Source organism: Prosopis cineraria, unplaced genomic scaffold, assembly GCF_029017545.1.
Source record: "Prosopis cineraria cultivar Desert tree isolate PC_DT_omini unplaced genomic scaffold, ASM2901754v1 PC377, whole genome shotgun sequence".
Lineage (NCBI taxonomy): Eukaryota > Viridiplantae > Streptophyta > Magnoliopsida > Fabales > Fabaceae > Prosopis > Prosopis cineraria.
In genome coordinates this window covers 1-26,689 of record NW_026555704.1, presented here as the reverse complement: position 1 = coordinate 26,689, position 26,689 = coordinate 1, and the positions used below count along the sequence as shown (strand labels likewise).

The 26,689-nt window shown below is 31.5% G+C and overlaps 3 protein-coding genes across 3 annotated transcripts; 2 read left to right on the top strand and 1 right to left on the bottom strand.

Moving 5' to 3' along the window:
• Window positions 1–192: 192 nt before the first annotated feature.
• LOC129296662 (uncharacterized) lies at window positions 193–8,567 on the bottom strand. The gene is made up of 9 exons (XM_054935246.1): window positions 8,463–8,567; window positions 5,498–5,675; window positions 3,946–4,079; window positions 2,938–3,030; window positions 2,461–2,605; window positions 2,252–2,362; window positions 1,654–1,736; window positions 1,508–1,565; window positions 193–474 (listed from the first exon to the last, which is right to left on the bottom strand). Exons 1-9 carry the CDS (start codon window positions 8,565–8,567, stop codon window positions 395–397), a joined length of 987 nt encoding a protein of 328 aa, XP_054791221.1. The 3' UTR covers window positions 193–394.
• A 393-nt stretch (window positions 8,568–8,960) lies between these two features.
• LOC129296660 (uncharacterized) lies at window positions 8,961–10,767 on the top strand. The gene is made up of 5 exons (XM_054935244.1): window positions 8,961–9,083; window positions 9,204–9,257; window positions 9,590–9,734; window positions 9,894–10,001; window positions 10,651–10,767. Exons 1-5 carry the CDS (start codon window positions 9,042–9,044, stop codon window positions 10,659–10,661), a joined length of 360 nt encoding a protein of 119 aa, XP_054791219.1. The 5' UTR covers window positions 8,961–9,041; the 3' UTR covers window positions 10,662–10,767.
• Window positions 10,768–25,035: 14,268 nt separating this feature from the next.
• LOC129296661 (uncharacterized) lies at window positions 25,036–26,397 on the top strand. Its single transcript, XM_054935245.1, has 5 exons — window positions 25,036–25,093; window positions 25,328–25,444; window positions 25,527–25,621; window positions 25,709–25,763; window positions 26,321–26,397. Exons 1-5 carry the CDS (start codon window positions 25,036–25,038, stop codon window positions 26,395–26,397), a joined length of 402 nt encoding a protein of 133 aa, XP_054791220.1.
• The last annotated feature ends 292 nt before the right edge of the window (window positions 26,398–26,689 follow it).

Here is a 26,689-nt window from a genome sequence, read left to right as displayed (position 1 = left end):
TTTAATTCAACAAGCATGATTTTGTTCACTTGAACCTAACCCCGTTGAAAATCAGGTATATGACTTTGATTAATATCTTCAAGGCCTTACGAGATTTAAAACAAAAGAAAACAAAACTTTGCCAACAACCTATGCTAGTATACATATATATATATATATATATACTCAAATGAAAAATCAAAATAGACATAATTTAATTCAACAAGCATGATTTTGTTCACTTGAACCTAATCCCATTGAAAATCAGGTATATGACTTTGATTAATATACTCAAGGCCTTATGAGATTTGAAACAAAAGAAAACAAAACTTTGCCATCGACCTATGCGAGAGTGTGTGTGTGTGTGTGTGTGTGTGTACACTCAAATGTAAAATCAAAATAGACATAATTTAATTCACATGATCTTCCAGTTTTTCTCCAGTGCAATACAGATACGTCTAAGACAAGTTCCTGCACTCAAGGGATGACCAGAAACTGCAAAACCAATATAAAAAGAGACAAATGAAAAACCAAACAATGACCCTCACTTGCACAATAATAATGATGATGATTACAACACAATAATAACAATTAGTAATACAACTTGTACAGACAATATAAAGTACTCTCTTCAATTCTATTTACAAATTACTTTCACTATTTTTATTGGAACTAAGAAACACATTAAACCTCTTTTAACTTTGTCCTTATTAAATATGCGTACTTTAAAAATAAAATATTCTAACATTTCATAACCTTCTCAACATTTAATAAGGGCAAAAGGATAAAGATATATACAATAATTACTGAAGTACTCTATAAATAGAATCAAAATAAATACTCTCTCCACCTTACATATAAGACAAGAGAAGTAAATAGTAGAAACAGAAATTAGTACAGAAAGCTGTGAGAATGACACAACAGAAGGTGAAAATACTTTAGAATGGTGGAAAGCAAAATTGTCTTTGATCCTACCATTAATTATAGAAACTAATAATTTGTCCAACAATACAAAGAAATCGAAGCCGTAGATCTTCGGTTTTTTGTTTTTTGTTTTAACAGTTCAATCCTTGATAAAAGAAAAAAGAACAATTCATCTTTTTAATTATTTTTTTCTTTTTGATAACAATCCTTTTAATTAAATTACTTACCCCTATTTGTCGACCTAGCAAAACAAAATACAAAACAGCATACTGGATTTGACCAAACCCAAGAAAAGTACATCAACCTTAACCCTTCGTTTGGATGGAAAAAAAAAAAAATAGAGATGAAAGAAAACTAGAAGAGAAAACTCCTAAATTTTTTTTTACTATTTTTGGAAATTTCTCCTCCTAGTTTTCTCTATTTTCCTCTCACTTTTCTCTCCATCCAAACCCAGTTTAAGGCATTCATTATCCATTAATTAAAAAAAAATTGCAATAAGCAATACAAGTTTACTCTTTCTACAAGAAATTCTGACATAGCCTCATATATCAGAAATTAGCATGAATTTTAAATTTAAATTTACTCAATATCGTTGAAAAACAACCTGATATTAGATCATCCACATAGTCCGCTTCAATTTTTCCATGAGCCATTGCACCGACCTGAATAATAGTTATTTACACAGATCCATTAGTGAGACGAGAGCAAAATTCATGTTGCAAATTTGCATGAAGGCTTCATCAAGCTCACCACAAACACAAGGTTCTCATGATGGGCAGCATTACTGATGTAGTCTCTCAACCGAGCAGTCTTTGATGAATTAAAAGATAGGCCTACACTAGCATAAGTAAAAAATTAGGGGGGGGCTATAAGTAAAAAACCCACTTCGATTTTTAAGATTTTTTCCTGATAGGTCCATATGTTATAACAAGTGGAAGCATCATTTTTTAGAAGACCACGATGCGTGATGAGTTATTAAAAAAAAAAAGGGAAAAACATAACTATCAATCTCTATAGTTTCATCAGGTTTTGCTTTTAGTCTCTATAGTTTCAAAAATATTGGATGACATCTGTTTTTCAGATCCCTATAGTTTCAGGTTTTTCAATGCTTTTAGTCCCCCTTATAAGGATTAAAAATATTGAAAAAAACTACAGGAGCTAAAAGCAAAACCCGATGAAACCAAAGGGACAAAAAATTATGTTTTCCCAAACAGAATATATCAGCAAGCTTCAATTTTATAAGAGAACTTAATAACAAACACCTTAAAAAATTCAAGAGACTATATCCTCTTCACACTATTGAGACTACGTATTGACAGGTTAGTGTTACCTGTCTGACAACACTCACCTATTTTGTGGGAGCTGGCAGGTAAATGTTTAGTGACAGGATTTTTAATTACACGCAATAGTGTTGCATGATTGCTCTTAGCTTTGATATGGAACTTCTGCAATAACTCCACTACATTTATTGTGGAAAAGTTGAAATCATGGCATGAATGTGATTGCGTTAAATGAAAACATGGATGTAATAATACATTTCATAGTAGAAAAACCTACCCATCATGTTACAAAAGCCTGCCAAAGTTTTTGGTATGTTAGCATGTGGTGAAACTTTGATGAGAACTCCTTGATCGGTTTGGATAAATACAGCACGTAACCTACCAGCCATGTGGAGCCGACTACTCATAATTTGAAGGAGGGCCTAAATTCAAGAAAGATTGCAGAATGATCAAGAAAAAGGATAGGTTTCCACATTGTATAGATGCTATATGAACATTCATATTAATTTTCAACTAAAAAATACGGAGGCTAAAGAGTCCACTAACGGAATCTACAAAAACTAAGAAAGAAAATAAACATAAACAGAATATTGGAACATATCTGTTCCTCAACAACCAAAAAGTTTGTGAATGCATTCACATAATTAACCAAAGCAAGGGTTTTACTCTGCTGCAAGAATAACTTGCTGGAAATTCATAATCTAAATCACTTCATATTTGGCCACTTTGCATAACTTGATCATAGACTACTGACCTCATGAACAATATCAGGTCTAAAATCATAAGGATTCTTATTTTGCTTCCGCAGAAAAGTGGCATGATCATCTGGATTCAATATCCGGTATTTCTGAAAGAAGATAGAAAATGTTAAAAGCCCATTTTCATATATTGGCCAACAAAAATTCCAAATATATGAATAATCATTCAGCAAGATACAAAGAATTATTCTTATTCTTTTTCCCTTCAAATTGTTTAAGAATGAAGGAAAGATATCTCACACAAACGTAAGGCAAAAGTTTTTTTTTTTTTTTTGGGTGGGGGGGGTGCAAAAACACAAACGAGACGAGACAAAAACAACAGAAAAGAAAGTTAAATAGAAAGACCGTGATTTGTTTGTGGATATTACCCAAACAATCAGTTTCTGTAAACAAGTATTTGTATTCGTGAAACAGCTTTTAAAAAATATGATATAATTTTATCTGCATCCACGAAAAATATAATTCAAAATTTTAAAATAAATCAAACATTAATAACATTATGAATTATAAAATATAGCATAAAAATATAAAAGACAATATTTACAACAATTTTTATATATATTTTAAAGAGATGCCAAAAAATAACTGTGAACTGTTTCTTTTTTTTTATAGCATAGACATATAACAGTTTTTGGAAATTACTTTTTTTAATTTTACAAATGTCAATGATTCAATTTGGTTCTCTAGTTATTTTAAGTGCCATCCCCACCTAACTCAGTGTATTTAGAGCCTGCATGTTTCATGGGGAAAGCTTTTTCACTTGGTAGTTGGTTACCAAACAAAATAAAAATACTTCCTATCATTTTTTCCTTTCTTCAAATAACTTTTCAATGTACCAAACTTTCCCCAAACTGAATAAATTTGTTTAGGTATTGCCTAGAGATTTAAAATCATTGAAAATAAAAATAACTGTGCCAAACGTTTTTGCATCAGTTTTATAGAACTCTTTCTAATAGGAGGAATTCTAGGCTCACTACTACCAAGAAGTTAATCAAAGTGAATACCTTCCCAACATTAGCAACACAAAGTGAGGCTCTCTCAAGAATAAAATACACTCCAGTTTCAGAGCTTTGAGAGCATGGTGCAAGTGGAATTCCTGGATGTTCTTCAATGGCACTATCATTGTGTTCTTCATCCCCTGTTGAGTTATTATTTCCATGCATCATTGTCTACAATACAGAATTGAAGAAATATATATTGATGAAAGAACTGGAGAAAAAAGTATCAAGGGATACAAAAGTGGGAGGAAGAAATATGGAGCAGTTATCAAGGAATCAGACCAGAAATCTGTCGATCAACACTTTCCCAATATTGAATCAAAACACTGAAATCAACTAGCTTTAACAAGGCATCAGACCAACAATCAAAGATTAGGGATGGGAACAAGCTAGGCTAAGCCAAACTTTGACCAAATAGACCTTAATCTATAACAAGAACCTAAAGCCTGAACCTAAACCTGAGCATGTGTACATGTTTTTATGCAATAAACCTTTTTAAAGGAATACCTAATATGGAGGCCTTTAAAAAGGTTTAAGGAATTAGGCATTGAAGGCCTTAAGTAGGCTTTGAGCCTACCAAAATCTCCATGGGCCTACATGTTATTTAAACAAAACTCAATGATTTGAATAACAATTTAATAAATCCGAATTAAAAAAAATCAACCTAAAGATAGTTGAGATCTAAATTCAAGACAATGATCTCACTGACAATAGCATATAGAACAACAGAATTATAGGACACAACAATACAACATAACAAGAATAGCATCAAATGAAAATTTAACAATACAACAAAATAACAGCAGCATCAAATGGCAGCAACACCAATCTAGGCTTCAATATAAACTCCTCCTGTTGTTGCTGTCCATTAGAAATTGTTCTGTCTAATATCATAAATTAAAATCCAGAACATATTAATACAAGAAGCAAAGAATAGAGCATTCTAACAGGTGATAAAGTAACAGAGAACTGAGACATAAAGGATGGAATCTTCTCAGCAGAAAATTGTTCATATGGGTAGTCTAATCAGGATGAAAAGAGTACTGAAATGTAATAATGCAAATAAACGTAAAAGTTATCATCCAGTCCAAATAAATGTTTCTTTCATTTGAGTACCGACTCCATCTGATATTTATAATTGCAAAAGTAATTTATAACAGTTGTTGATGTTCATGCACTTGAGTTTCTGCAATCTGCATATATGGACATGTTTGCAAATAAATGCTTAGTCCTAAAATTTTCTATTTCCCTATTCTCCTTTGTAATCGTAGGCTGAGTCAAACACATGTGCTACGTTATCATCTTACAGGTGCAAAAATGAAATTTAAAAAAAAATTCAAATTTCTTTCTTTGGGGATGAAATTAGTACCAAATGAAACTCTACATGAAACAACAACCAGAAGCAAAGGCAACAATCTAACTGACAAAAAATATAACTCAACAAAAGCGAATACATATCAACCTATTGCCCCTTGAGGCTTTCTATCAGCAACTCTGTTGCACATTCGAGCTACTTAGGAAAGGCAAATGAGTATTGAGAGAAACGCAAAGAACTTACGTAAGCCGCAGTTCTGACACTGGAGCCGGGAGTGACGAAGACAGGCAGGGTAAGACCGTGCGACAACGAGCTTCAGACTTGAGCAATGCGAGGTAGCATGGAGTAATAGTATGAGGGCGGCAATAATATTATCATAAAAGTGAAGCTCCGCCGAATGCCTACCGAATTGCCGTAGGAACTACTGCCGTCTGCTCAAACGACGGTAAGTAAATGACCTTCTGCCGGTGAAGGAGACCAGGTTAAATACAAGAAGTGAACGAAAATACACGAAGCCGAACGAAAATACACGAAGCCACATATATAAATCACTATTCATTAGCACTGCAGGACTGGACGGCACTAAATTTAACCTAACTCAAAGTCTGATTTTTTTTATAAAAATAATTGGATTAGGCATATAATTTGATTTTATCTAGTTATAATTTAAAGAGTAACAGAATCAAATTTGATTCATAAAATTAAAAGATTAATTTTATTATTTTATTACTCACTTAATTATTTTTTTTTATTTTTTTTTATGAGAATTAAAATTTATTTTAACCTAATAAACTTAATTAAAATAATAAAAATATTTATAATTATAATAAATCCATACTAATTTTCAATAATAAGAAAAAAATATTTCATATACAATCCAAATTATTTAAATTTATAACTTTCAATAAAAACAACACTAAACAAATTTCAATAACATTATATTACATCAATAATTTAAAAATAAACTTAACAAATTTTCATGTAATCATCTCCTTAGTATCAATTATACTTGAAGTATTTGTCAAAAAAAATTAATTATAATATATTAAATAAATTAATGGGACCGGATTGGATCAATTGGTCTAGATGTCTAGTTTCTTATTCAGTCCAACTCAAAAAAATAGCTTGATTTTTTTGTTCTTAAAGGACCCGTGTTTATACAGATCAGATAGGACAGGACCATTTCGTGTCAAATTGTGTTAGACTAAATCAGAGGACTTTTTCACAGCCCTACTATTCATGGAAAATTTTAAGGGCTTAATTGCAAACTTGTTTAATTTTTTTATTGGTGACTTTATCTTTATAACTTCTCCTTTTATTGTATATAATTTTGACCGTTTATAAAAAAAATATAGTTTTGTAAAGTTTAACTAATAAATTATATAAAAAAATTATGGAAGAATTTTATGTTCTCACAATACAATTAACATCACGAGTCATTTGCAATCACAAGTTCACAACTTATCATAACAAAGTGATTATTTGAATCCGAAAGTATATCCAAACTTTAATAAGCTTTCAAAACCCAACATAGCGCTACAGCAAATCATTAGCAGTGAAAAAATAACAAGACTGTTTAAACCCAGTTATGCTTGGCATGCCGCCAAAACAAAAAGGGAGAATAAAAAAAAAATAAAATACATAAATAAAATTAGGTAGCGTGAAATTTAATAACTATTTGCTTTAATTTTTATTTTAAGATATTTTTAATTATTTCATTTATCTTAAGAAAATTTATTTTTTTCATAATATCATTAAAAAAATGAGATACTCTTTTATTTTTATCCTTGACAATAAATAATAACACAATTCATGCCCAAGCTTTAATTACTTTCTCATAAACAACACAATTTCATCTCACATTAATAAAGAAAGAATAAACTTGAAAAAAGTAATTTAAAAATTATAAAGTATCTTATATTTTGAAGTAAAAATTTCTTTTAGAAGATGTCAAACAATTAAGATTGGAAAGAGTATTATTTAGTCTTTAGTAACTTGTCTAACATTTTAAATTTAATTTTTGACAAAATGACATATTTGCTCCTAGTGACTGTTTTGCATTAGGAAATGATTATTTTGGTTGGGCTATTGACTAAAAGGGAATAGAAAATAGCTACTCTCTTCATTTAAAAAATATAAGATATTTCTATCAGAATCTCACCCCTAATAAAGTAGTTACTTACTTTCAAATTAATCTTATCTTTTCATATTTAATTCTATTAAACACCCTGTGATAAACATAAAGTCATTTATCAATAAGGATATTTTTTAAAAAAGGTAATAATTACACCTCGAAAAATTAAAAATGTCTCACATTTTTGAATAGAATGAGTACTTTCTTTTTGCAAATTTGTTTATTAATTACTCGTTGTAGACTATAATATAAGTCATTGTTAACTAATTTATGTTTCTTAAAAAAATTGATTAAGATCTTGATCTTTTAAAAATTTTCACATATTTTTCAATTGAGCCCTAAATGTAATAAGTATAACATCTGATTTATTTAAAACACCTTCATTAATTATTCAATAAAGTAAAGGTGTAATTAATATATATATATATATATATATATATATATATATATATAACACTTATCCAATACTTTATATTTTGGATCAAATAATGCTTATATTGTGATTTGGAAGGGGTAAGTGTAAATACTAAAAATAGTACCTATTATATATTGAGAAATGACTATTTTGAGCTCCATATTGACTAAAATAGATAGGAAATGATTTTTTTTTTGTTTTGCAAATATGTGATTTATAAATTGATTAAAAAATGATCATTTTAGTTGCATTTTTTTTTGTTGTTGAAAGTTTAGATGAGTTGAGTTTCAAAAGTTTACAAAATCAAGACATGCTTCCAAGAGTATTTACAAAATATTTACAAGTTACCCATTAATAAAGTTTTTACATTAATAGCAGAATTTTTTCTTATAACTTCATGAGTTATAAGTCAAATTCTTATTAATTGAAATAATCTTTGTTAATTTATTTGGTTGATAAAACAAATTTATATATCATTTCTTATTATGTTTTAGTCGATAACTTAATCAAATTAGTCATTTCATCAACAATGAAAATGTCATGCAAGTTTTTAAGGATAACTAAATAATAATAATAATAATAATAATCAATTTTATAGTACTTAATTGTTATTCGCATTTTTTAAGGGTATCGTTTTGTCATTTTCCAATCCTCCAAACCCAACGTGCACGATACAAAAGGAAGCGGCGGGCACGATAGCCCGGGGATTTCAAACGTAACGTTTCTCCCAAAAGAGTAGAAAGTTGCAACGAAGGCAAGCTCATGGAAGTGGGTCCCAATCCTAACAACGACGAAGAAATGTCGTCCGCGGGTGAGGAAGCGTTTCAATTTCAAGAATTAAGCAGCGTCATTTTCTTGATCAACGATCTTTCATTTGACAATCCTGGAGATGACATTGACGCCTCCGGGGTAAAATTGCTGATTAAGTGTCGTCCATGACTTCTGATTTACTGTATAAAATAACATTAATCTTTATTGGCATTTTGATTGATGTTAGTAAAGAGACATCTGAATCTTCATTTTAGAAGTCATTGATACTTGCAAGAAAGTTAATTAATTAATGGTATTTGCTTAAAGATTGGGCTATACGGTAAAACAAATCAATCAAATGGTTCGGAGATCGCGAATGAGAAATTTCTTGTACGATAATCAATGATAAACTATAATACAATTATTAGTGCTAATTAGTATCTCTGTTCGCTATTTTTTTCACATGTACTCTGTGCCAATGCAATAAAATGGAAACGAAAATCGAAGGAATTTTGGATGAACATTATAATGTATTCAAATCGTTATAAATTATCATTACAGTTTCGATTCAGAAACTCAATTTTATGTTATAGAAAGTCGTCTAAAAAGTGGATCTTATAATGTTATTTATCATCCTTGTACTCATGCAGGCTGAGCCCGACCTCGTAGATGATATTGGAGATCTTGCTGCAACTTACATGTTGGTTGGTGAATTCAAACCCTTAATTCATATTTACAAGCCAGTCTAGATATAGTAGATCTACTGTACATGTGATGAACTTTAACCGGTAAAATTTTTCCTTATTTATGTTATTGCAAGCCCTAAAGCAGTTTTAAAGCTTCATTTCTTAGTTTGTGGCCTGATATTGCTGCCAATTAACTATTAATTTGGACTGTAAGCTATAATGATTTTCTTGACGTGACCTTTCCACACGTGACATGTCTTCCACTTGCTTGAAATTTGTATTCTTATCTAATCTCATGCAAAAACTAAGCTTTTGTTCGTCCAACTTATTCATGCGTGTTATGTCTTCAGCCACAACTACTAATTTTATCAAGCCAACTCAATTCTGCTGGAGGTTTACGTTCTGTCTATGTCAATTTTGGACCCAAGGGTTATTATTGGCTCAACCCCGAGTCCTGGCCAGTAAATGACCGGAGAGAATTTGAAAATCTGTTAGGTGAGTAATTTTTGTTTTCTCAGTTCTCACTTCATATTTAATACGTTTGAAGGCAATAGTAACCTGCTATTTGACTTTACCAAGTTCCTGATGATAGTTCATTTATTAATTATTACTCTGTTGCATACATATTAATATAATACTGGTGAATCCTTGTAGGTGGGTTATTCGAGAATGGAATGATAATAGATCCTGTGACCGATGAAGTCCTTTGTCATAAAATCACTGACTTGCGAGATAATGTGCCTGCAAACTCAAAGTTAATTGGTTAGCATGATGGTCTTGGCATTTTTACCATATTTAGTTTTTAAGTAACTAGCTGCTATGCTTGACTATGAACGTAAGGAAGGCTGCTTGGATGGAGCTGATTCCATAGGTGTAACTTCAATCAAGGACTACCTTGAAAATGCTTCTCTTGATGAGCAGACTTATATTTTTGTGGTGTGTAACTTAAGTATTGAATCTTTTCTTCTTCTCTGTCACATTATTTTGCATTTTGAAACCGCAGATTCAAGAAAAGAATGCATGATTTGACAATTCTGGCAGTCATAGTAAGTAGTTAGTGGTTATGCTAGTTATGTTATGGGATTATGGTTAGCTATAGTTAGTTAGTTAGTTAGTTATGAAGCCAATGTATCCTATATATGCCCCCGTGGACTCTACTCTACACACAAAATCATTCAGTAATGCAAAATCTCTCTCTGAATTGTTTTTCTCTCTCATATCCTGACAACTACAGTACAGTAGCATTGTCTGTGAATCTGATGTTTGAATCACGCGCTGAACACATTGATCTATAGCTAATACTTTGAGAAAAGGTGACTAGTAAACATATTGCGGTTTGGCACATTTCTCAAGAGCTAGTAGCAGATGTGTTCACAAAGCCAATTACTAATGCAACCTTCTTATATTTCAGATATAAGCTAGAGGATTCTGAAGGAAAGGCTCACATTGAGCTGGGGTGTAATAGAAAAAGATGAACATGTGTAGCAGAGAGATTCAGGTTGAGGGAGCATGTTAAAGAAGTTAGTAGTTAGTGGTTATGTTAGTTATGAAGCAATATATCCTATATATACCACTGTACTCTATGCACAGGATCATTCTTACATGAATATCTTTCTCTGAATTGTTAATTGCTCTCATATCGATCCTGATATGAGTTGATGTGGATAGGTAGGCAAAATCGCCAATCAGGATATCGAACTGGAAATAGATGATTATGTGAAAGGTAAGATTATTGTTTATCTTACTGTCCTTCTTTCTCTTCTATATCCATGATTTTCTACAACTTTTAATTAAGATTGCTAGCTTAGCTTCTCGGAAAGACTTCAACATACTGCAATTGGCATTACAGTGCACGCACAGACCTACCTTCCGTATAAGGGTGTCAGTTTCTTGATGTAATTATTATTCTAATACCGACCCAACTTTCGTACAAGATCATTAATTTCATTTTATTATGGGAAGATTTGATTGAAACCTGTATTGGCATGTATAAATAGAACTTTGAAGCTAATGAGGATGTACAATTGGCAAGACTGAACCACATGAACGCAGAAAAAGTATTAAGTTCAAGTGTTGCTGGTGATCTTTGTCAGTAACGATGCACTGATGCATTGCGTCTTAGAGCAAGAGTATTTGTCTCCTAGATGATTTACTTAGAACCAAAATGTGAACAAACAAAACCTTCCAAAATTAGAAGAGTATGTATACCGTGCACATGCATGATGTGCGTTAAGTGTCACTGTCAATGGCGTAAATTACTCCGTCATTCTAACCAAACATTAAAATATTTCATCTGGCTTGTGAAGATTGATCTAATTTTCCATCATTCACTTCTTTTTATTTTTATGCAGTTTATGAATCCAAGCTGGATGCTGATTTGTGCTTGTTGAGAGTCATCGATGCGGTGGAGGACAAATTATTTGGATAAAACCATCTTGCTCTAAATTGTAGACAATTTTTTTATTCATTGGGTGGTGTAAATGTCAACACAATTGAACTCAGCTAATTGACCACACTCCATTGTAACAAAATATTTGTGCATATTGGTTGGTAAATAAAGACGATAATCCCTTATAGTCCTTGCATGTTTTTCTTGCTCATGTAGAATTTTTGCTTTGATTTGGTTGTTAATGAAAGCAACATGTTTCCTTTTCTATAGATTTGCTATATGCCATTGTTATTATTGTCTGCGAAGTCAATGAAAGAATTTTTGTAGGTATGCATTTGGAGTACATGTCGAATCAAATTTTTCAAGTAAGGTCTTTTGAAAACACTGCTACAAAATACTCCTTTATTGGCGGTTATTTTAGAAATTATTTGGCGGTTTTTAACCGTTCAAGTAATGAGGCGCCATATATTTATTTGACGGTTAAAAACCGTCAAATATTTTAGAGATTACTTGACGGTTATTTTAAAATAACTGTCAAGTAATCACTTAAACATTTGCATATACTTAAGCAAAAATTTGACATTTATTTTGTAACAAGCGTTAAAATATTTTCACAAGTTTTGTATGCCAAAGACTTGACAATTATTTCATAATAACCGTCAAGTATTCGTACATACTTGACGGTTATTTTGAAATAACCGTCAAATAAACTTATACTTGACGTTTCTTTCTAAATAACTGTCAAGTATTTATGATGTGTTTTTTAAAAGTTGGGGGCTGCTTAAAAAGCAACCCCTGCAAATACAAAGCAATCAAATATATATACCAACCAGCCAACAATAAAAAACAATTGAATCATTATTTATATTGAAATTACAATCTAAATATCTTTAATTTATCTTATATCTACCTATACTCTAAACCTGATGCCATAAAAAATCTATAACTTTACCTACTTTACAAGTTTAAATTTCAAAATTAATTGGCCTCAAATATAAAATTGACCAAAAAAATAAATGTGTATACCAAAACTAATTGGGCCTAACCACTGCTATTATCCACATGTTAAACACGGCCTGAGCTACCTCTTTAAGGATTTCCTCTATATGTGCAGCTGCATACTGAATACAGTAGGCATCCTCGAAGTACTGTATGCAAAGAGTTACAACAAATTCAAGTTAATAGCTATCTAACAAAAGTTGTTAAAATTTATAATTTAAGTATCATTAAATTTAATATATACCTTGTTAGGTAATGTGGTAGGGGCATAGGTGATAATGTCCTTCAAGAGCAATAGCCACAGTCATTGCTCTGATCTGGCTGGAGTGAACACTATGCAAAAAAAAATCACATATCAATAAAATAATAGTTAAAAGGCCACGGTTTGTTAATTAAAAACTCAGTCCATTAGGTTTACCTTAACTGTGACCCATGTCTCACAAGAGTCCAATACCCTTAAGCTAGGGGACAAGGTCTTGTTGGTCGCAGTACGATACAAGACCACAACTTTAAGAAAGAAATAAAGAATAAATGTTATAAATTCAATATATATGGATATTAAAATAACAATTGATGAAAATTCAACTTACTTATTAAAAAGTTTTACCATATCTAGCATATTGCTTGGTTCTCCATTAAGAGGATCAAGATACCAAATTTTTGAAGCAACAGGGTTAACCACAATAAGCATCCAGTGCCCCCTAATAAGAAATAACAAGTGTTATCAAATAAGTAAATATAAAAAATATTTACTTGCACCAAAAGTAGCTAGAAAGTGGCTTACCTTGACAGTAAGGAGCAAGAAATAAAGTATCATTGCTTGCTCCCCTAACCTTAAATTGATTTAAAAGCTGCCTTGCTTGATCTTCAAGAGCTTCCTTTGTAATTCCATTATAGGCAGAGACATCGTGGGGATTAATTAGCTTGAATATCGACTCAAGGCTGCCAGGAACCACAAATGAGGTATAAAGGTGGCTTAGGTAAAAAAATAATCAGGTTAATACACACGCGTGCACACACGCACACACATATATATAATTTAAGTAATTAACTGAGCATTATCGAAGACATACCTCATGTAGAAGCTCATCAGACTAGTACTGGCCATTTTGTGCTTGATAATTTCATTTAAAATTTCATCCCGAACAACTTCAAACAAACCCGATCTTCCATATAGCCCATCATCAAAACTAATGATATCCCCAATCGCAACTTGACGAGCCATCATCGTAGCCATCGCATATGTCTCAAGAGAGGCACGATATTTGTATTCTACAGCTAGCACTGGTGCTGTTAGATATTGCAAAACGGTGGCTGACTCTTTGGTATGGCCCGACTTACCTTTTAGCTTGCTCTTTCCTCTCAGCTGCACAACAAAAAAGTTAGATATTTATAATTAGATTATAAAATTATAAATAACTATTTAAACCATACCTTTTTTTTTGGAGGCAATGGGTCCTTTGCCGGCTTTGGTGTTACCACTATTACAAGGTGGCTAGGCCATGCAACGAAGCTCCCTACTGCTTCCCCTACCGTCTGTGCCTCATCAGTAGGAACAGGCAATGGATAGTTGGGTTGATGGTAACAAGTAGAAAAATTCTAACACAGTCGGGCGAGAGGGAATGATTATGGATTGTGTCCTCGGGAATGTTGTACACATGCCTTGTTGCAACCACTCTACGTTTAGGAGTGTTTGCCAAACAATTGCAATCGTTCTCATCCTAATTAAACAAACAATGACAATCAGTTTCTAAAATAAAAATAATTAGACAAATTCATAAGGTAAAACATATTACCTCAGGTAGTTTTTTTGAGGGGACTGTGCAACTATCTTTCTGACTAGGGCTAATCTCACCCAAAGTCCTCCAAGACTTGCCCTTTCAACAACATGTCAATTAATGCTGCCTGGGCTAGTAGTTGCTGCTTCATAACCGTTTGCTCTAATCTCAGCTCTTGGACCTCAGACGAAGAAGCTGATGTTCGCTTTTTTATCTTGCCAAAATATTACTTCTTCGTGACTCCGAAGCCAACACCCTTGACACGACCAGGGTGGTCAGCAGTTCGCAACGCCCTAGCCAAGATATCCTCATCCTCAGGAAGGTTGCCCTGTGAGACTTCCTAAGAGATGGAATCCTGTGTAGAGTAAATATGATTAGTTTGGATATTCATAATTAATTATTAAGTAGTAGATAAATATAATACTTACAATCTTTTCAGTAACCTCCTTCATGTGGGGGTTGTCAATAATTCCTTCTTTATTAGTGCATGCTAATGCCCAAAGCTTATGGCGGGATATGGTAATCTCTGATCCCTCCTCCTCTAATTGTTTCTACTCAATGCCTGTATACCCCAACCTCCCTGCTCTATGAGGATATTCGTTCTTCGCTTCTCTCTCGTTATTCTATGTACTTAATTCCTTGACGAGTTAATAACAAAATTTTTTGTTAGTACATACACATATAATCAATAAATAACACCAAACTTGAAATTTAAGAAACATTAATATCTTGAATTCCTTCTCACACTGTGAGGCAACAAAAGCATCTCAATCCTCTTGTTTTACCAAAGGCTGTAATAAGGGAGGAACTCGAGCTACAAATTCAGCATTAGGATCTTTCAAATATTTCTGTGTGATGAAATATCTGAAAGACTGTAGTGCCCTCTCAACATTTTGTAGGACAAAATCTTGCTTACTCTCATCAATGTCAAATCCTGACTGCAAAATTAAATAAACAACATATTAGATGCATTAATTTTAAAAATAATTTATACCAAAATATACTTAGTAAAATGTAACTTACTGCTACAGTATCCCAAATAAGAGCCTTCGTGGCCTCATTTACTTTGCGCCATGATTTTACTATGATAGGCACAGTAGTTTTTGCCACTACCCCAATATAACTTAAGAATTTTGAGGATTTAATTGCTTGCCCTTTCTTGTTCCATTGCACATCAATTTTTTTTTCCTGCAGCTCTTGTTTTTGTCACCTCTTCCATTATCGTTAGGCCCCGTTGAATGTTATTGTACTCCTGCTCTAGCTTTTTCTGTGTACTCAGAACCTCAGTCGAATTTGTAGCTAGAATTAATGGAGGGGTATCAACAGATTTGCTATCAAAAGCCATTTATCTGTAAAGGAAGACAATTAAATCAAACATTAAATAACTTAAACAAAATTCACATAATTAATTCAAACATTAATCAACTTAAATAAAAAGAACATAATTAATCAACTTAAACAAAATGCACACAATTAATTCAAACATTAATCAACTTAAATAAAAAGAACACAATTAATCAACTTAAACAAAATGCACACAATTAATTCAAACATCAATTAACTTAAATAAAAAGAACACAATTAATCAACTTAAACAAAAAGTTTTATCATTCAAGTTCTCATATAACTTAATTATACTCAATCAAGTTACCCAACAATAATTGATATAAAATTTTATCCCAACAATCTATTTTGTCCTATAAATTCAATATAACTCAATCATATCTAATCAAGTTATCCAACAACAAAATTAATCACCATCACCACAACAAGGGAAGCAATTTTCAACAAATTCATATAATACCTAACAGTAAAGTAATTTTCATATAATCTTAAATTTAATTTAAAACTAACAAAGAATTGAAACAAAAGCCTATATGTATTCAATCACAAATTGTAGTTCTAATGAACAAAAAATTCATATTCCAATTGCTAATTCCGATCAACTCCCTAATTACAATCAATTGACAACAATATCACAAAGGAAGAAGGATAGGCCAACTTACTTAAGAGGGGCAGAGCATGAGGACGAAGAAGAAGAAGAGCAGGGAAAGGAGGAAAGAAGACAACTCGCGTTTTGCACTGTTGAAAGTAAGTAGGGGAATTTGAAGTCAGATTTACCCTAAACACTAAACCCAAAAATAAATTAAACAGATGAAGAAGAAATTAAACTTACATATGGAAGACGGAGAACGAACCCAAAACGCCCGAAATGAAGACTTGAATGAACGAACAACCCACAAACCCAAAAAATGGAACCCACGAGTAAAACCCAAGAAGAATTGAGTCTAAATCTGTGTTTTTAGACAGTTTTAGTAATAGAAAATGATTTGAGCACTCTGAGTGTATTTTTTGAAAACGTTAGAGTTGTAGAGATGTGAAAATAAAAGGTTCTGAAGCGTAAATTTAAAAGACAATACTTGACGGTTATTTCATAATAACCATTAAGTATTCATTACTTGACGCTTGTTATTAAATAATCGTTAAATAAAATTCAGACATACTTGACGGTTATCAATAAATAAGCGTCAAGTAATTAATTTTTTTTATTTTTCCTTTTAAACCATATATTTGACACTTTTTACAAACAACCATCAAAAAGACAATACTTGACGGTTATTTCATAATAACCGTCAAGTATTAATTACTTAACGCTTGTTATTAAACACCGTCAAATAAAATGCAGACATACTTGACGGTTATTAGTAAACAAGCGTCAAATAATTAATTTTTTTTATTTTTTCCTTTTGAACCATATATTTGACGCTTTTTTTTATAAATAACTGTCAAGTACTCCAAAATATATTTGATGGTTATTATAAAACAAGCGTCAAATATATTTATAAAAAAATAAAATTGGGATGCATATATATTTGACGGCTATGCCAATATAACCGTCAAATATATACTAAATACTTGACGGTTGTTTTGAAACAACTGTCAAGTATTTAGCGCCTTTTTTATTTGTCATTTTTCACTTATAACCGTCAAATATAAGTCGTCATATTTAGCTTATTTTGTGTAGTGAAATTTGATTTAAGGTAATCAAGGATTCACAATTTGAGGGGCCAATTTAGACATAAAATAGAATAAAATTACTTTTTCCCTAAAAAAGTAACAATATTGTATTTTTCGATAAAATGGAATAAAATTACATTAAAACCAACAAAAATAATTTTATAATTTAAAAATGTCTTATGAGCCTCTCATAAAAAAATACAATATAGGTTTTTTTTGTTCAAAATCATTAATGGAGAGTGACGACAAACTAGAAACCTTAATTTTATCGTTTGTTAAAAATGTTGTTTGAGTGATATTTTCTTCGTATTTTATTTAATTTTTTTCAACAAAAATAACTTACAATTATATACTCTTGAAAAACAGAGATGATATAGAACTTGATAACCAAGAAAAATACTTTTTAATTGAAAAATTATTTTTTTTATAAAAATTTCTTTTAAAATTTTTTATCTTGCTTGTTTAAATTTTATAAATAATTGAATAAAAAAATATTAATTATTATTTCAACTCTAATAAATTAAAAAATTATCAAAATATAAAGATAGTAGAAATATTTTAAAATTTTAAAATAAGTAAATAATAAATCATTTTTTATGAATAAATATCCAAAAGATATATTAAAATTTTAAGATTATTAAATAATAAATCATTTTTTCTCAATATATTTTCACAATTATGAAATTCATTTTAGAGGTTATTCTCTCTTAAGAAATGCTCTCCTCACACACCTCCAAAGATAAAAACTCTGAAATGATATTTAAGGGACCCAAAATATTATTGTTTGTGCTACAAGCCACTTTTTATAATTTCGACCAAACACAAGATAGTTTTCATTTTTTGTGATTTTTTTACAAAAGAAGTCACTTTTAATAACAAATTTTAAAATATCTAATATCACTTTTTATTTTATGTTAAGTTATCAATGAATCTTATAATATTATTTGCATTATGGAGATTATGGAGAATATGTATATTTTATTCAAAAATTATAAGTATTATTTTACCATTTGTCAAGAGTACAACTATACTAAAAGATATAAATAGATATAAAGATTTTGAATCATAGAAATTGACCACAATGAAAAACTTATAGAAGAAGAATTTTAGCAAATCATGGGCAGTGGGGAAAAAAATATAAACAGGCTGTTTAAAGCCAATCATGCTTGCGGCCAAAACAAAAAATTTAGAACGACAAAACAGTAGTAATATACTATATGTGACAATTATTATTTATTTTTTAGAAATTTGTCTGACATCATCATATATATTTGATCTTTGTGATTATTATGTGTTTGGAAATGATTATTTTAATCGGACTATTAGTTAAAATAAAATAAAAAATTACTTCTTTTATACGTTAATTTGTTTATCAGTTAAGTGCAAGCATTAAAAATTGGGAATGACTACTTTGATTCACCTATTGACTAAAATAGAATATGAAATGAGTTCTATAATTTGTTGTTTATAAATAAAGTAGAAAATGATTTACTTTCTTTTTAAAACGACTACTTTAATTCATTTGATTGATAGACAAAGTTGCAAAAAAAAAAAGTAGTCATTTTCTATTCCTATTTATTAATCATTTTTTAATATATAATAGTCTCTGAGGGTAAATATATCTGTTTGTCAAAAATTAAAATGCAATATAAGTTCTTAGAAACTAAGTAGTAATCATCACATCTTATATCATCTATTTATTATTTCCATACTTTGAGGGTATTGTTTTGTCATTTTCCCCTTCTTCCAAACTCCACGTGCATGATATAAAAAAGAACCAGGAAGAATTCAAACATTTCCTCCGATCCTATTTATAAAAATCTTTTAAAAATAAATTTTGATCTAAAATAAAAAATAATTTGTAATAATTAAATTACTTTTTTAATTTCACCTTGTCTTAATTAGCATTGAGATATTTAATATAATTATATTATTATTTAAAGTGAAGGATACAAATAAAAGTACATCTTACTTTTTATGTAACTTTTTTTAATATGCATGAAATGATTGAAAATGTACTATATAAAGATTAAAGAGAGTATAATATTTTCCTCAAAAGAGTAGAAAGTGGCAAGTTGCAATGAATGCAAGCTGATGGAAGTGGGTCCCAATCGGAACAACAACAAGGAAATGTCGTTGGCCGATGAGGAAGTATTTCCATTTGAAGAATTAGGCAGCATCATTTTCTTGATCAACAATCTATCATTTTTTTTCCATCAAACTGGACTAGCCAGGAGCTAGTAAAAACAAAAGAAAACTCAAATTTGCTAGGAATCAGTGGGACAGACTCCCACTATAGTCAGACAAAATGAGCGCCTCACAACCAGTAGGAATATCCTCAAGAAAAACAAAGTCCCTGTTAAATATCTTCACCAAAAAATCTGCACAGGTCATTTGTTCACGAGGAGCATATAAAGTTTGTATCCTTCATGAGAATACAAAGTCCCTGAACCTCAAGAATGTCTTCAAAAAAAGGATGGGTTTGATTAACACCTCTGTAAATGTAATGCATAGCATCCATGGAATCTGTAAAGATTTCTACCTTATCCAAGTTCATGTCTATGCATAATTTTAAGCCACATTTGATGGCTTTAATTTCAGCAAACAACAATCTATCATTTGACAATCCTAAAAATGACATTGATGCCTCTAGGGTAAAATTGCTAATTAAGTGTCATCCATGACTTCTGGTTTACTATGTAAAATAATATTAATCTTTCTTGACATTTTGATTAATGTTAGTAGAGAGACATCTGAATCTTCATTTTAGAAGTCATTGATACTTGTAAGGAAGTTAATTTTTTTTTATCAGATGAAAAATATATAAAAAAAAAGAGACAAACAAAATAAGGGACAAAGCCCACAAGAACCAAGAGAAACAGACTAGAGAAACAAATAAGCCCACAAAACCCTAGCCCTAAGTAACAGAACAACAAGGGCTCAAAGCAACCGTTGCCACCGTAGAAATAGAAATGACTGCCATCGTTGTATGGAAATCCATAGGCAAAAAAAAAACACCAACAAACTTCTGAGCCATAAGGGTGGGGGTTCAAAGAACAACCCAAAAGGTCCCGCCCCTTTTAAGGAAGCAACTAAAGAGGTTGAAGAACTGCCACCGTGAGTGAAACCTAGAGCAGGGCAGGCAACCATGGACGTCGGCGAAACAAACACAACAGGAAGAAGAAAATAGAAGAGACGGCGAGCCCGCACCATGAGACATCGCCCAATGGTATAAGAGATATCTGTCGCTAACACCCCAGAAATGCCACCACTGCAAGGATCCAATAAGAACCACCACAAAAAATGGTTGTCACTGTTGCATCTCCAAAAATGCAAAACTGAGTAACTAGCTCCAGTTCTATCCAACCATGAGCAAAACCACCACCAAGCAAGCAAAATCGCAGGGAACGCCCCTTAGATCTGATTATTGCCGAGCCAATGAACCACCTATCCATCGGCAAAACCAAGCAAAAAAAAAAAAAAAAAACAGAAATGAGACCACGACAACACAAAGCATGAACGTCTCCGCCTCCGACAAAAGTCGGAGGGGAGACGCCGTGAACCTTCACCTGCACGGACGAGACGCACTCCCACCACCCCTTGAGAGAAAACCCTTGAGAGGGAGAGACCTCAAGGAAGTTAATTAATTAATGTATTTGCTTAAAGATCTGGTTGTACGGTAACATAAATTAATCAACAACTTCAACATACTGCAATTGGCATCATAATGCACGCACAGGCACAGACATACCTTCTGTATAAGTAAGGTTCTCAGTTTCTTGATGTAATTATTTTAACACCAACCCAACTTTCATAAAAGATTATTGGTTTCATTTTATTATTGGAAGATTTGATTGAAACCTGTATTGACATGTATAAATAGAACTTTGAAGCTAACAAGGATGTACAATTGATAAGACTGAACCACTTGAACGCAGAAAAAGTATTAAATTCAAGTATTGCTGGCGATCCTTGTTGAGTAACAATACGCCAATTGTGATGCATTCTGTCTTAGAGCGAGAATACATATCTCCTGAATGACTTTTTTTTTTTTTGTGTGGCCAAAGAGGAACATCTCCTGGAATGATTTACTCAGAACCAAAAAGTGAAAAAAAAAAACTTCGAAAATTAGGTATAAGAGTATATGTCCTGCACACATTCATGATGCGTGTTAAGTGTCACCGTCAATAGAGTAAATCACTCTCTCATTTTAACCAAACATTCAAATAGTTCATCTGGTTTATGAATATTGATCTAATTTTCCATCACTCACTTCCATTTTCATGCATTTTATGAATCCAAGCTGGATGCTGATTTGTGCTTGTTGAGAGTTATCGATCCTGTGGAGGACAAATTATTTGGATAAAACCATCTTGCTCTAAATTGTAGACTATCTTTTTATTCATTGGGTGGCGTAAATATCAGCACAATTGAACCCAACTAGTTGATCACTCTCTATATCACCAAAAAATTGTGCATATTTGGTTGTAAATAAATAAGATAATCCCTTATAGTCCTGTCATATTTTTCTTGCTCATGTTGAATTTTTGCTTTGATTTGCTTGTTAATGAAAGCAATAAGTTTCGCGTACCATATATTTGCTGAATGCTGTTGTTTTTGTCTGTGAATAAATTTTCGTAGGCCTGCATCTAGAGTACATGTCGCATAAATTTTTCAAGTATGGTCTTTTGAGAATTCTGATTGAAGACCATCAAGGATTCACAATTTAAGGGGCCAATTTAGACATAAAATGGAATAAAATTACATCAAAAACAGCAAAAAATAATTTTATAATTAAAATATCTTATGTGCGTCTCGATAAAAAATATCATTATATAGGTTATTTTTGTTGAAAATCATTAATGGAAAGTGATGACAAATAGAAACCTTAAATTTATCTTTACTTAAAAAATGTTGTTAGTATAGTTATTATGAGTGATATTTATTCCGTATTATTTATTATTATTTTTTGACAAAAGTTATTTAGCAATTATATATCCTTTGAAAAAGAGAGATGATAGAACTTGGTAACCAAGAAAATAAATATTCAAATAAGAATAACTAATAAATAAATAAAGAGATAATTAAATCATAGAAAGATTCACAATTATCTTAATTAGTGTTTTACATTTGACGACTTCCTTGAATCATGGTTGAATCGGATTGTTAACTGTTTTGTTCATTAGCTCTGCATATATAGCTGCACATCTTCTTGTATGTTTTATTCAAGGAAAAATTTATTCTTAACCTTTTGTTGCCTCGTGAAACTGGTATCAATGAGTTATGATTGATGATGTAATATTATTCCAAAAATTTAAAAAATGATGCAACATTAATGTTGTCATATGATAATCTTTGACCAATGGTTGATATTTAGTTGAAAAATTTCAACTAAATTAAATTAAAGAGCAATTTTTATTTTGAAAGTTTTTCTAAATGAGAAATTTATATCTTCAATTTTCGATTAACACAATGTTTTTAAGTTATTATCATTTAAATCAGAAAAGCAAAACATCATAACTTGTTATCAATATTGAAAAATGGTCGGTATCTTTAAATTTTGACAAAAAAGCTTATCGAGGTTGCTTGGGCATTAAATCAACTTTGTCTCAGCACTCTACATACTTTCTCTTGAGTAAAATCCGGCTTGTCCTTATTTTGCTTATAAGATATTCCAAACATGTGTCTATGCGAAGGTGTCAGGTTAAGCAGGCTTAGCCAAAAAACACATGTGTATATATATGTATATATATAAACTTTTTCAAACCTACTTGTTGGCAACATTAGCTTGGATTTTGACTTAGAAATATTCAATATAATTCAACTCAAAAACATTGTGTTAATTAAAAAAATTTAGAATACCAACTGCTTATCCAAATAAACTTTTGAGGGCAAAATTAGTTTTTGATTCTAGTCAGATTTTTTCAACTAATAATTAGTGTTACTTAAATATTACCAAAAGGTAATATTGCACTATTTTTCCAAACTTTTAAAATAACATTGTACCATTCAAAAGTTAAGGCAGGCAAAAAACGTTCCACATAAATTTTTCTTTAAAACCCTTTTAAGCTTTTATTCAATTAGTGGCCTCATAATTGTATTATTTGTCTTTCACCATCATTCGCTCTTACTTCATTCTTAATTTCTTATTTTATTATCCTTTCATTGTTCATAAAATTTGAATAAGATCGAAAGCACTAGCACAGGTGCAATATGAATTAGTTGGTTTCAATACCTCCTAATTAATTATATTATATATGTTGGCAAATCATCGGGTGTGTGTGTATATATATTCTGGCAAAAAAAAAAAGTGTGTTTATATATATTGAGTTTAATGAGTTGGTTAAAAAAGAGAGAGAGAGAGAAAATTACATTAAAATTCTACATAAAAAAAATTAGTTGCTGTAAAATTTATTGACAATTGAACTGAATTATATTGGCAATATAACCAATTATCAGTTTAATTCAATTGTTAATAAATTTTATAATAATTAATTCTTTTGTATGAAAATTAATTGTAATTTTCTCTAAAAAAATATATTGAGTTTAATAATGAGAGATTTTTTTAAAAAAAATAATAACGCATTTCAATATAAACGTTTTCCTCCAAAAGAGTAGCAAGTTGACGAAGGCGGCAAGCTGATGGAAGTGGGACCCGTTCCGAACAACGAGGAAATGTCGCCGGCGGTGAGGAAGCCATTCAAGAATCAGGAAGCGTCGTTTTCTTGCTCAACAACCTTCCATTTGACGCTGATGATGATGCCCCTGGGGTGAAAATGCTAATTAATTTCTATGCATGACTTCTGATTTTGTACCGTTTAAAATTTACTCAATCTTTCTGGAATAATTTGAGTAAAAAGACGTATGAATCATCATCCAGTCATTAATAATGTATTGCAAGAAAGTTATAATCGATTAATAATGATATCCGCTAAAAGAACAGTAAAACGAATTAATCAAATAGTATGGAGATCACGAAAGAGAAATTTCTTGTAAGATAATCAATTATAAGCTCGGATAGAAGTAATAGTGGAAGTTAATAACAGTACAGCTACGAAAGAGACTTTCACGGCTGTACTCTGTACCAGTGCAATGAACGGAAAGGAAAATCGAAGGAATTGCGGACGAACCTTTTCATTTTTGCGTTGTTATCGTTATGAATTACATATTATTACAATGCCAATTGGAAAACTCAAGTTTCTGACTATCAGATTATGGAAAGTCAACTAACAAGTGCTTATGCAGGCTCAGCCTAACCTCCCATATCATATTGAGAATCTTGCGGCAACTTACATCTCGGTTGGTGATTTCAAACTCAATGTTCTCTATTTTCAAACCAATCTAGATATCGTAGCTCTCCTGGAAATGTGATGAACTATAATTGATCAATAGAAATTCCCCTTATCTTGCAATCGTTTTGCAATCTTAAGCTTCATTTCTTGGTTTGTGGTCTGATACTGCTGCCAATCAATTAGTAATTTGAACAGTAAGCTATAAGATGATTTTCTTGACGTTATCGTTACACATGTCTTCCACTTGCTTGATATTTGTCTCCTTAAGCTCATTTGTCATTTCACACAAAAACCTAAGCTTTACTCCTTCCAATTTGGTCATGGTTGTAATGTTTTCAGCCACTGAACAAATTTTATCGAGCAAACTTCATTCTGCTGGTGTGTACGTGCTGTCTTTGTCAATTTTGGGCCCAAGGGTTACCATGAGATCAAACCCAATTGGAGCCCTGTAACTCGACCGGCAAGATTTGAAGCTTTGTTACGTGGGTAATATGCTTACGTGATACATCTGAAGGCAATATTGTCCTGCTATTGGCACTAGTGTGAGTTCATTATGATACTTAATCTGTTATGCCAAGTAAATCTTAATACAACACTTTTGGATCCTTGTAGGTGAGTTATTCCAAAATGGAATGAAAAGGGATCCTGTGACTAATGAAGTCCTCTGGCATAAAATCACTGACTTGTCAAGTTTATTGGCTAATTTGCCTGCAAACTCAAGGAAAATAGGTAAACAGAGATGGCCTTGGCATTTTTACTATGTTGATTTCTTAAGTAACTAGCTGCCTGCTTTGTTTGATTATGAATTTAGGCTGCTTGCATGGAGCTACTTCACAAGGCTCAGCTTCAATCAACTTTCAGGACTACATTAAAAATGCTTCTCTTATGCAGTCTTTTGTTTTTGTGGTGTGTAGCAAGAATTGAATCTTTCTTTCTTTTCTGTCACATCATTTTGCAATTAAGAATGCACGATTTGAAAATTAATGTGTTTAGGTAGGCCAAATTGCCAATCAGGAGATTGAGGGATTCCTTGATGAATTTGTGAAAGGTATAGTTTTTGTGTATCCAACTATTCTTTGTTCTCTTCCATATTCATTATTTTCTACAATTATCAATTTGCACATGAAAATTGCTAGCTACATCTCAGAACGACTTCCACATACAGCAATTGGCATCAGCATGCACGAGCCCACATATTCCTTGAAAGTAATGCTGGTGGTTTATTGACACAGTATTGAAACCACCAAACCGTCTTTCGTATAAGGTTGCTGATTTCATTTTATTATACGAAGCTTTGATTGAAACTTGTATCAACATAAATAGAACTTTGAAGCCAATAAGTATTGTACACTTGGCAAGACTGAGCTGCATGGGGGATGAAAAATGTTGAATTCAATTATGATCTTTGTTAGTAACTATTCAGTAATTGTGATTCACTCTGTTTTGGGGCAATATTTACACATGACTAAAATGTTTTTAAAAAAAAGATTCTGAAGAGTAGAAGAGTATCTGAACTCTGCACATTCATGATGTGTTTCAATGACTTTACTGTCATTGCCTCATTGATCTGATTTTCCCTCATTCCCTAGTTTTATTGGCTTGCAGTTTCTGAATACGAGCTGGTTCCAACTTATTGCTTGTCCAGAGTTATCAAGGCGATGGAGGACAACTGGAATTTTTGAATAAACCATTTTGCTCTAAATTGTTGACAATTTCTGTTTGATCGTGTGGTGTAAACGTTAACACAATTGAACTAGCTGATCTTCTCTACTGCAACAAAAATATGTTGATATCCGGCTGGTAAATGCATATGATATTCCCTTATAGTCCTTTCCGGTGCATGCTCATAGCGAATGTTTCTTTGATTTTTCTTTTTTAATTAAAGTAATACGCTTGTTGTTCCTATATTGCAATGGTACATCGTTGTCAATTTATAATTGATAGTAATAGATAGACATGAAACATTGATTTGAT

Bases quoted from the DNA above. Each gene is read 5' to 3' on its own strand.
- LOC129296662 (XM_054935246.1), bottom strand. From the start codon at position 8,567: ATGAGCTTGCCTTCGTTGCAACTTTCTACTCTTTTGGGAGAAACGTTA. The intron at 1,566-1,653 runs GTGAGCTTGATG...ACTATTATTCAG, and splicing joins ATGAGAACCTTGTGTTTGTG to GTCGGTGCAATGGCTCATGG. The intron at 475-1,507 runs GTTGTTTTTCAA...TTGGTTTTGCAG, and splicing joins TGTGGATGATCTAATATCAG to TTTCTGGTCATCCCTTGAGT.
- LOC129296660 (XM_054935244.1), top strand. From the start codon at position 9,042: ATGGAAACGAAAATCGAAGGAATTTTGGATGAACATTATAAT. The intron at 9,084-9,203 runs GTATTCAAATCG...GTACTCATGCAG, and splicing joins TTTTGGATGAACATTATAAT to GCTGAGCCCGACCTCGTAGA. The intron at 9,258-9,589 runs GTTGGTGAATTC...TTATGTCTTCAG, and splicing joins TTGCTGCAACTTACATGTTG to CCACAACTACTAATTTTATC.
- LOC129296661 (XM_054935245.1), top strand. From the start codon at position 25,036: ATGGTTGTAATGTTTTCAGCCACTGAACAAATTTTATCGAGCAAACTT. The intron at 25,622-25,708 runs GTGTGTAGCAAG...TAATGTGTTTAG, and splicing joins TGCAGTCTTTTGTTTTTGTG to GTAGGCCAAATTGCCAATCA. The intron at 25,764-26,320 runs GTATAGTTTTTG...ATTGGCTTGCAG, and splicing joins CCTTGATGAATTTGTGAAAG to TTTCTGAATACGAGCTGGTT.